The sequence below is a fragment of the Rhipicephalus sanguineus genome, chromosome 11 (genome assembly GCF_013339695.2).
Source record: "Rhipicephalus sanguineus isolate Rsan-2018 chromosome 11, BIME_Rsan_1.4, whole genome shotgun sequence".
In the NCBI taxonomy this organism is placed as follows: Eukaryota; Metazoa; Arthropoda; class Arachnida; order Ixodida; family Ixodidae; genus Rhipicephalus; species Rhipicephalus sanguineus.
The window spans coordinates 49,559,306-49,570,916 of NC_051186.1; the positions used below are offsets into that span (position 1 = coordinate 49,559,306).

Genomic DNA, 11,611 nt, shown 5'->3' on the forward strand with positions numbered 1-11,611 from the left:
TGCCTTGCTTCAGTTTACTGCAAGTGCACAATGAAAATTCTCTTTCGCAAAGACAAAAAAATTAAAATGGCTCCAAGACTTCGCGCCATTTCTACATCTGTGCTTTCGAGTTGAGAAACCTAAGTGCATTCTCGTCTCCGTTCAGTTTCTTTCTCTTATTCGTTTTGCTTGTATTTGGGAAAGAGCGTTCCGTAATTAATTCCTTCGTTTCGCGATTACATCGCACATAAATCGTAAATACGATAGTTGCTTCGTGTTTCGGACGCTAGAGGGCTTTCGCAACGCGTGCGCTGCTGACGGTGGTGTGTGGCTGGTGACCGGGGTTGATTGTTCGTCATCCGAGGATTTTCGGATTTTCCACGCCAAAGAATTTCAGCCCACATGGTTGAGATGAGCGTTATGGTATCGAAGACTGCGCTTAGCGTTGCTGCCGGCGTTTGCGGCACTCTCTTCATAGGGTACTGTATTTATTTCGACCGAAAGCGTCGGAGCGACCCGCAGTTCAAGCAAAAGCTGAGGGAACGTAAGTCGTGGCCTCGCATGAAATCGTTTCTGTAGAACACAAAGACTGGAAACTGCTGAACGTTGTTCTTGTAGAACTGCCGTTGGTACGGGCCTAGAAGTTCACCTTAATTCAGCTGTCTCTTAGTGAGAACGTAGGAATTGCACGTGGGATATCGCTTGCCCTGACCACGGAAACCCAAGTCGAGGTGTGAAGAAGCGCTCGTTTTAGTGAACTCTGTTATGTCGCACGTTTCAGGACGAGCCAAGGCACAGCAACAGAAGGAACAAGCACGCAGGGGTACTGGAAAGGTAAGATATCGTGGCAGTGGATTCTGTATTTGCTTCGTTTCGGCAGTAACACCCGTAACTACGCGCGTACGCAGTTGCCGGACCTGAAGGACTACGACGCAGTACAGAAGTTCTTCATCCACGAGGTACAGATGGGCGAGGAACTGCTGGCACAAGGTAAGATCTTGCCCAGGCACCGCTTGCGTTATTTGAGGCACACGGTGATATTTAATTTCCCTAAATGTAAGCTGATACGCATGTTCTCGCGTTACACAGAACGATGTTCTTACAAATGTGGTTTTATCGAAACAGCAACTGCGACTTCATACATGGGTGCATATGAACACCACACCCACCACAAGGCCAAACGTTTATCTTGCAGAAACATTTATCTCTAGGACTGTAATGGTTACATTTGCACTCGTTTCCTCTTCGAGATAGATAACGTGAGCTTCTAGTATTTGCTTAGAAACTGTTAAGACTCGCAAAACGACACACAGATGAGGCAGGAAGCGTTTCCTGCCCAGTTAGCTTGTTAAATTGTGCGTGTGACAGTGTCTAGCCATGGGTACTAACTAGCCTGACAGGAGATGCTAATAAACTTTTAGTAGATAACCCCATGAGACAAATCAAAATTCCGTTTGGGACTAGATTTACTTGGGGGCTCTCCACAAACTCACAGATGTACCTTTCAGTATTTGCCTCTCCAGTGCATTGGGGTATTTAGTGGAAATTTTTCTTTTGTCCTTGCTTCACAAGTTGCGTGACATTGGCAGCTTGTACAATTTTCACGATGGAATGGAACGTGCGCGAAAAACGTTGACACAGCGGAAGGATCATAGAAAAACAGGACAAGTGCTCGTATAATGGTCAACGATTCATTGCGTCGCTGTTTTTTCTTTTTTGTGGTCATGTGGCCAGCTTTGTTTAGGAAGAGAACTAACTTGGTGCCGCCTCCCGGCGCTCCCTGGAACCAAGATTACAACTGGGCCCTACAAAAATGTCTCCAACTAATTAACTATTGCGCGCTCGAGCAAACGAGGTTCCCAGCCGTGATTAATGGGTCAGTAGCTTCTTAGCAGAACTTTTTGCTGGGCTAGTTGGTACATAGCGTCGAGAAAAGCCTAGACACCTAAGCACCAGCAGCAGAAAGAAGAAACACAACAAAAGATCATCCCCCGCAACTGATTTTATTCGCAGGAAAAGAGCAGAATTATATATAACCCCGCACCACACATGCGCAAACAGCGTTGCTTCACATGACCGTTATACATCAAACATGAGGGCATTGTAAAGCCATTTCTAATCCAGCAGGGAACTACAGCATTCAAATTCAGACTTGCACGAAACCACGGATGTGTCACTTATACACAAATCACCTTTCTTTTTGATCCAGTAGGCTCTTGTGCTGCTTCTTTCTGCTGGCGGTGCTTAGGCGTCCACGTGTTTCTCAATGGCTTCTTATTGCAAGATGGACGGGAGTGGATATTCACCCGGCATCCGGCTGAATCGCGCGAGCGGAACTTGACCGGCAGTGTCTCCTCAATGGCCGGCTGTAGTCACGTGGTTAATGCCGGCATCCTGTGGCAAGAAGCGCAAGACAACAAAATTTTTTTGTGCTGGCACTCTCTTAAATAATTTTCTTTCTTTTGACTCATAGTTATTGCATTACATCACTCAGTGTCCAGTCATTTAAGGGGACACTAAAGAGAAGAATGATTTTTCGCGTATATTAGTGAATTAGTTTCACAATATTGAAAACACCACTATAACCGTAAGAAGATGCTTGGTAAATGAGAAGACGCGCATAAAGAAAATGCGGGTGGCAGCGACACCTTCGTTTTCCTGCACCAAATGCAGCGACATAGATTTTGATGGCGTCTACTAGGTCACACATAGTTCCTGATTGGTAAAAAAATAAGCACATTGTCCTCTGGTGGGGCCATAGACTTAACATAGCGAGTTTCAGGAAATTTCGTTGAGCTAGTGCTGCCAAAGTATGAAAAATACGCTTCGAAATCCGTGACGTCGTGTGCGGAGATTCCAGCGTGAAATTTAACAATGAAACGTTGACCTTGATTTTCTCCTGTATTAAAGGGACACTAAAGGTAAATATTAAGTCGACGTTGATTGTTGAAATAGCGTTCCAGAAACATCGTAGTGCTTGTTTCATGCCAAGGAAATGCTTATTTTGAAAGAAAACCATGTTTTAGTGGTCAGCACGGCGTTAGCAGTCTTCACATTACCCGCCTTAACAGACCTTCTGACATAGCAGTTGCCGTGCCTAACGTTGCCCGCCTTTACTGCCCGGCCGGCGATGCTACGGTTTCTTGCACAAAAGCGGCCATCAACTTTGCCAAGACGAAGCCACGAGCCACTCCGAAACCGTATAGTTCACTGTAACGGAGCTTAGCTTGGCCAGTAGCAGCAGCAGTAGTGTATCAACAGTGTGAAAATAGCAAGAGCCAAGCACACGCAGCAGTTCACGATACCGAAACTACCATTGAGACGCGCAGCTCGGCGAAAACAGAACTTCTGAACCCCTCGCTCCGTTCTCCATGGTAACATCTAGAGGTTCTTTTTTTCCATGAATCAAACAGAAATGAACAAGCAGCATTTTATTACGTCTTGTGATGCACGGAAGGTTCTTTTTTTTATCGCAACTAGTTTGATTACTAGTGGTTAATAGTACTCGGGACTCTTGACGTCATCGGGATCATTTCCAAAATGTCCCACTCGTGGCGCACATCGTGTCCTACACTTACCTTAATTTCTCGATTACTACAGCACTACTGTTGATACTATTGACGTTTTAGACGTTCTCACACATTGACCTTTCACTCTGACATAAATTATTTGCCTTTAGTGTCCCTTTAATGAACACAGGATGGTGAGGTTAACCACATTAGAGTTCTCAGAGTACAATTTATCAATGTAAGCAAATTCATTGTTTCGTTTTATTGCCCCTTTAACTTCTTTGGAATGTGGTAGAAGTGACTGAGACTCAAATGGCGTATCAGGTGGGTCCTGCTTTCAAGTTGTGGCTGTCCTCACAGTGTGCTGCGTACCTTCAACCTTCGTGCAGGTGACATTGAGAACGGCGTAGAGCACCTGAGCAGTGCGGTGGCCGTCTGCGGCCAGCCCCAGCAGCTGCTGCAGGTGCTGCAGCAGACCCTGCCTCCCCAGGTGTTCCACCTGCTCCTGCAGCGCCTGCCCGTTGTCTCGCAGGTCAGTGATAACATGGCAACCACCTACGTTGTACAGTTCTTGCAGAATGAAATGCGACATTTGAACTTCAAGAGGCCCTGAACCACTTTTTCAAGTAATTATTGAATGACCTCTGCATCGGAGTTCATTGCCTCGCGAATTGATTTCCGCAAACATTTCTCGAGTCTGTCAACAACGAATGGAGTTACAGGGATTTGTCATCCACTTTAAGCACTTTCTCTATTCTCTCGTCCCGACAAGTGTGCTGGAAGCTACACAATTAGGAATGACGCGGGGGAAAGAAGCCACGTCAGCGCACGTCATGACATGTGATTGCTCTCTCCTGTTGCGATTCCTGTGTGCGCTAGTGTTGCTACTGTGTAACTTTACCACACTATAGAGTGTGGCAATGGCACGCAGCGGCACCCTGTGACAAAAAGCGCATCTGATCCAAACGCAGATCCAAAGCCCCATGTTTTCATGTAGGAGCTATGATACCCCGGCCACCTGAGCATTGAGGTGGTCTAGGCCCTTAGCACAGCGTGCTTCACTGGGGCGTGTCACTGCCTTAGCTTCGCAGCTGACCTCTCTGTTGGTTAACGTGAAAGCCCTTTTGTTGCTAGGTTGGCGAATGTGCACATCCAGCTGTCGTATGCAAAAGCCATGTCCAGAAAGCATGTGACCTCTCACACCGGGATTGACGCTGGCACCAACAACTGGCGCAGCAACCACCTGCAGCTGCGACCACGTTCCTTAGCTAGTTTGGCGAAAGGGCACAGCCAGCTGGCATTGCCGCGTTGACACTCATCACGCTGTCCACTATGTGGCAGCAACCACCTGCAGTCATGGTGCAAGAGATCCCTGCAGCAGACTTTCCAGCACACCTCCGCACGAACACAGCCAAAAGACACGCTTTCGTGTTCTCATCTGATTAGAATGTGCTTAGTAATTCATTGCAATTTCTTTTTCTTTGCTTTGTGATGGGCTCCTCGGCTAGCCTGCGCAAGAAACATGCGACGAAAAAGTATGCGATACACGTTATGCCAGAATGGCGAAACCCTCTCCACTTCTTTGTCAGGAGCATCATTCCACTGTGGCTTGCGTGTTGCAACTCTTGCTGAATGCTATAGTATGAATATGTTCTGTTAGGTACTGATGCAGTGACCTAAATAGTATGTCAAAGTCGTAGGTACACATAGTGCTATTCAAGACCTACGTATACACGGATACAGTAGAAGCATGTTGTTTGTGTTAATTTCATTGTATCGTGTATCCCTTGTAGATTGCTGTTTGCACTCTATAAGGGATACACGGTTTTGCTATCGAGGAAGGCAATGCCACCTCGAATGACATTTGAAAGTTACGATTTGTGCTAGTGACAAACCTACGTAATGTCATCGAGTTGGGAAATGTACTGCACGAAACTCCAGTTTTCCCTTTCTCACGTGACGAACTTCCACTGTATGCAGCGCCTAGCGGACAGTGCCGGAGGACCACCGCTCGTTGAAGACGACGTCGAGTAAGGGTCAACACCGGCACCTCCAGGCCACACCCGTCACCATCCAGCCACCCGTCTTGGAACACTGATTGGAACAAGTCCCCATCAAGCCTGGAAGTCGAGATGCTTTGGTGCAGGCGTCTGCATAGCTGATTTGTACCATGGACTGTTGGGAACCGTTCTGTAGTTTGTTTGATTTATTATTTTTTTCTATTGCATTTCTTAAATCTCTCTGCTCCCTAAAGGTCATCCATAAACGTAAAATTGTGTCACTACCGATAAACGTCGCCTTGTGATGCTGCTGACGTTTGTTTTCTAAACGCAGAAATCTGAAACCCAAAACAACGGCAAATGTCCACGGATCGTACTGCATTTTGCGTATCGTTTGGCATAACATTTGATTTTGCCGCTGATGCAAAAATTTGAGACGAAGTGTCATGTCAGTCTGCGTCACTAAGTGATTGAAAATATTGTTATTCGTTTTATGAAAGCGTATGCAAGTGGGGAATTATTGCTGACCCTACTAACGTAGTCAAGATTTCTGCTACGTTGGCCCGAGAAATGCCACATTTTGATTTTAGAACTGAGTTTTTGTATTTTGCTCAATATATTTGGTAACTTAGTCAAGAGTTAAGTTTGTTTCACTAGCTGCAGTGTGCATCTCTTGAGTTCACGTTTGCAGATCACATTCTCTGGATGTACCGCGTCACACTCTGTATTGAGTTTCTTTCCTCTCTAGCTGTTTACGTGCGCTTGACTGTTACGTTAGTTTCTGTAACGGCACAGGGCATTCTGTTGTCTCTGTTTGCCCTCCCTCCAACTGTGTCGGATAATAGTTGTTGAAGAGAAAAGGGTAGATGGAAACTTCACCCTAACAAGGGTTGCAAATGGCCGGCTCAGTAGACAAGGAAGTGTTTCGAAGCTCGTGTAACTGTTGCGTAGAACTTGACAAAGCTCATTTACTTTATGACTGCTCCAAAGTAGCCTGGCTACAGTGTTATGCGTTATACCTTGGCCACATGTGACACTTTCGATCCTATTTGGGCTTAGTCAGAATTGAATGTGTCGCCTGCGAGTGAGGTACTGTAAGAAAGCTACCACGTCGCGGAAGTATTAAACGAAAAAAACACGCTCACCAGCAGGCTAGTTGTTCAGCGAGGTGATGACAAGCGCGGGTGAGGCAACAGCTGCATTTCAATGCATGGGCCCTGCGACCACTGGCTGTAATTTCACTCTACAGCGTTTACTTGAAAAGCTAAAATTGGCACACCCATATTACAGCATGCGAGGAAGCAAACACGAATCAGACCATCTTGCAGTATTAGCTAACACAGACACGAGAGACGGCTTATCACCGACAAGATCAGATCAAGAGGGGCTTCTGATCATTCTTTCTTGGGGCAACCTTGGGGGAGGGGGGGGGCAATAATGAATTTTACTGTTGTTAAAATTTTCTATGTGAAACTTATCAAGAGTAATGGGAGTGTTGATGGTTCGTTATTGATTTCCCCGGCATACTGTCACCGATACTGACAAAAATCCTGAATCATTCACGCCTCTCGTACGTTACTGTAATAGCCACTGTACTATAGCTTTGTTTCAGTGCACTGAATTCGCGACACATTTGCTCATACGTGAAACAGTGCGAGCAAAAGACTGAACACGCACGCAACAGGAGTTGAGGCTTACCGCAAGTCCTAACTTCTGTTGCGTGCTTACTATCCAGCCATTTCTTTTCTTCTTGCCTTAAAACTGTGAAAAAATGTTGTATACTAGTAAGGCCAGATCTCTGTTAATGCCAGATCAAGTTATTTTGAAAGACAGTGATTACTACCAAATAAAACCAGATTGACTTTTACCAGCGGAGTTCTGTCCATTTCATGAGGTGGTTCTTGCATCACCGGAAATGGGAATGTCGATTCTCTTCTTACAGCAAGTCTTGTTTTATATTCTTTTTGATAGCTTGTTTTCTGTTCTGTTTAATGTCACGTAGAGCTGTGCGAATAGCAAAATTTTGGGTGCGAAGCGAATTCAAATATTGAAGTGTGAGTGTGAATCGAATCGAATATTTTTCGAATATTTCTCGAATATTTCTAGAATATTTTTCATATACTTCGAAGCAAAATTGCAGAAAAAATAAAATGTTAGAGAGGATTCCTAAGCATATTCTTATGAGATAGCAACATGAAAGTGTTTCTTTTTGCTAGGTTGATGAAGCACTGGTGGGGTGGTGTTTCATAGTTGTCTTATCAAGAGTGAGGCAATGTAGAGGACAAATTGTATTTATGTACATGATTTGGTGCAACCAAAGTGTTGCTGACAACACTTTACACGTGATAGGCAAAGATATCATTTCCTCAGCCTCTCCTCCTCTTTCAACTTCTGTGGAAGCCCAACTGATGTGGTGGACAAGGGTGTGCTCCCTTCAAGTCTGGAGTTCCAAAACTGCCTCGTAGAAGTCAATATATAAGAACACCTGAAATTTTGGATGCTAAAAAGCTTTGGCTTCCGATTTTTCGGACTTCCTGCCGAAATTTCAGGTGCAAAACAGCATTAATTGTGCCCCCACCTCTGCCACACCTTTCATCTCCATGTTGGAACCAGCGTTTTCTTGAGTTAAATACATTTGCGACCGTAGCGGAGCTTGAAAGGCAGCTTTGCCGCAATACCAGGGTGTAATGAGATGAAGCATATTGAAAAATCTAGGGACCACTTCCAATCGGACACAGACTGTCTTTTGACAAAATTCGACCGTAACGGAGCTTGAAAGGCAGCTTTGCCGCAATACGGGAGTAATGAGGTGAAGCATATTGAAAATTTGAAGGGGTCACTTTCAGTCGGACGTGAACTCTATTTCTTTTTGGAAAGTTCGAATAGTAAACTTCCAGTGCGAATCGAATCGAATAGCAAACACTATTAGAAAAATATTCGAAATTTCGAATATTCGCACACCCCTAATGTCACGGCATTACAGCTGACGCTGGCATTTATTTCTGCTGTGTCATGCAAGCACTCATTTATTTTTATTTGCGAGGCCGTCAGGTTACAGTTTGTACATTATGAGGAGAGGGATGAAAACACTATGTAAGAGTAGAAAATACAGGATTAGTTCTCGCAATTTATTGTGCAGGGAACTGCACTACATAATACGTAGTTAAATACCTGACAATATTACACAAAGCATGCACTTTACTAAATGCGCAATGTCCATGAATAAGTATGTAATTACACCGTTTTGTACCATTCATTATTTCATGTTGATTAGTGCATTCTTAAAACGAAGGGAATTGCTGATGCTCAGTAATGATTCAGGTAGGTTATTCCAATCGATCGAAGTCTTCGGAAGGAATGGTTGTGAGCATGTTATGATGTAATGATGGGGTACGTTAACTTTATGTATGTGATCAAGAGTAACTGAATAATGGGGCACAAGATGGATCCATAAGGAGCGAAGAGCTGCGTCGTGGTAATAGATTTTATGAAAAAGGTTGTCAGACAAAGAAATGAGCCCTCAAAATTCCCTTCCCTGATTCATTCATGGCGAGGGTCTCATTCCAGCGGACTTGGTGCATTCAGGTGCTATGTAAGGGCTTATTGTTCAGCTGTCCGCTCATTAAAGGTTCACGTGCTATGTGACAGCATCTGGCAAAAAAATCACAGCATATCCACCGAGTGAATGATGATGAGTGGGCGAAGCTGCGGAGGTTCATCAGTAAACCGTGAATCTTCCGTGAATTCTGCCCAGTACATCATCACCGACGTGAGATCGGGCGCGTTTATACTAAAGGTTCGATGAGTTATGACGACTTGCAGCTCACTTTAATTTTACATGTACGCTGTGAATTTTCATTGTTTAGAAAACCATTGCTTTAGAAAAATCTGGCGTCTTTCGTTAAGCAGCTGGCGTCTTTTCGTTTTGCTTTAGAAACATCTGGCGTTCTTTCGTTCTGCTTTTACAAAACATCTGGCGTCTTTCGTTGGTTTATTTCATCAATCAACGGCGTTTTGAACAAAATTTTTATTGTTTAATCACGCACAGGAGAAATCTCACCAGGCACTACCTTGGAGGTAAACAATGGCTGCTAATGGGAATGAGAGACAGAAGAAGTCGACTTTTAGCTAACACTTACACTTCTACTTCTACTAACGTTTCCTACTGGAACATGCCAATGGCTGCTAATGGGGAATGAGAGACAGAAGAATTCGGCTTTTAGTTAACGCGCACGCTGCGAATTTTTTATTGTTCAACAACGCACAGGAAAAATCCCCCACCGGCACCACCTTGGAGGTCAAGATCTGGTACTAGCGTTACGACTGGTTACGCACTACTACGAGGGACGAACGGGTGCCGCCTTAAGGAGCTTAAGAATTCGCCCCTAAAAAAGAGAGAGTGTTCCACACTCACTGTCATGGCTACGAGCGGCGCTGACTAACACTCCCAGGTTTTATGCACGTAAATACCCGATAACGTGAACGAGGGGACGACCGCCGCCATAGCTCAATTGGTGAGAGCATCGGGGGCATAATCCGAAGGTTGCAGGTTCGGTCCCTGCCGGCGGCAAGTTGTCTTTTCATCCACATTCTTGACATTTATGTCGTAATTACTACAATACACTTAAAAACAATACAATTAACGTCCCCTATACCTTCCTTGGTCTGCTGGTTTTCATTAAGGCTGTGTCAAACAAAGAAATGAGCCCTCAAACTTCCCTTCCTTGACTATTCATTAAAGTAACACTAGCAGTGTGATAATAGTTAGCTAGAATGGAAGAAAGGGTGGTTTTGTGCCGATTCAATTTTGTTAATTAGTATGACTTCATGAGGATCCCATATGGATGAAGCATATTTCAATTGAGGGCACACATAAGTTGTGTACAACAGTTGTTTTAATGAAACAGGCCTAGGTGAAAAATTTCTCTGCAAGTATCCTAAGGAGTGGTTAGATATTAGATATTGTGTATGGTGCTTCCAAGAAAGATTGTTATTTATATGAATGCTAAGATTGTGGTAGCGTGCAGTGGATTGAAGGGGGCAGTCATTGAGGGCATGGGTAGGGCTTTCTGGAAACTTGTGTAGTCTAAAAGGTTACGCTTGGCTGAAGTGGTGTTTTTACGCTGGTGACCTGTTGTAAGACCTTAGTAAACAAGTAAAAAAGATAGGAAAAAAAAGGTGAGTGGATCCTTTTGCCTGTCGTTTTGCACAAGGCATCGGTCACTGTGGGTGAAATGGCCTTGCGTGTGGCATTTAAATGGTGTGCTGGCTGTCCACCGACTCCCAAAGGAAAGGGTTTGGGTGAATTAGTGCTGCGTAATGTCACAGTTTACCACAACTTGGAATGAGTGAAGGAAACGAGGAGGTAACAAAGAGAACGTATATGGGAAGTATCCCGTCTGTCTTTTTGATACCATGTTTCCTTCCCTCGTTTTGAATTGTGCCAATTCGTGAAAACGTTATGCCAAACAAACCGATCTTTCAGTCGTAAGTGATATTCAACCCGAAATGTTCATTCAGAGCGAAAGTCCTGAAACTAAAGCCTTCCTGTTTTGTTCATGTATGATGCAGGCCTCTGGTTTAATGGAGGGTAACTTAATTCTTAGGTAAGACGGAATGTGGTTGGCAGTGCGTAATGGAGTTAAATGAGATACCTCGTGCCACTGGGAAGCACCTCTGACAGCTAAAAGAGCTTGTGTTAGATTTGACGGCAGATAAGAACAGTGGGCATGTGCAAAAAAAGGCCAGTTGTATACATAGATGGTGTTCTTAGGTGCTTGCTTACACAATTTTTTTTCTTTGAATGTCTGTTCCTGTTTAGGATATAAATAATTTGTATCACTCAAAAACAGGACTTCCAGTTGCCTGGCTGTCTGTAATACCAGTGTTTAGTCAGTCTGTAAGATGGACAATTATTCTGTGTGTCTCACATGAATCAATGCAGTTATGCAGTCCTCTTGCTTGAATGTGCATGTTTCAGTGGGCAAATCGTGAAGCAACTGTTGATAAAAAGGTTTGTCTTTTAGCACTGGTTTGAAAGAGAAAGCATTACAAATGGAGATATGTATAGTTTATGTATAAACAATATTGTATCTTTCTGTTGATGACTATTGAGCTAGCAGA

At 44.2% G+C, this 11,611-nt stretch overlaps 2 protein-coding genes across 2 annotated transcripts in view; one reads left to right on the forward strand and one right to left on the reverse strand.

Annotated features, from left to right (window-relative positions):
* The window catches only part of LOC119374828 (DNA-directed RNA polymerase III subunit RPC6), a 339,724-nt gene that overhangs the window by 165,837 nt on the left and 162,276 nt on the right, over nucleotides 1–11,611 (reverse strand). The window lies entirely within an intron of this gene.
* LOC119373688 (mitochondrial import receptor subunit TOM20 homolog) lies at nucleotides 274–7,355 on the forward strand. Its single transcript, XM_037643752.2, has 5 exons — nucleotides 274–523; nucleotides 761–813; nucleotides 888–969; nucleotides 3,878–4,020; nucleotides 5,469–7,355. The coding sequence occupies exons 1-5, from the start codon at nucleotides 382–384 to the stop codon at nucleotides 5,520–5,522; spliced, it is 474 nt and encodes a 157-aa protein (XP_037499680.1). The 5' UTR covers nucleotides 274–381; the 3' UTR covers nucleotides 5,523–7,355.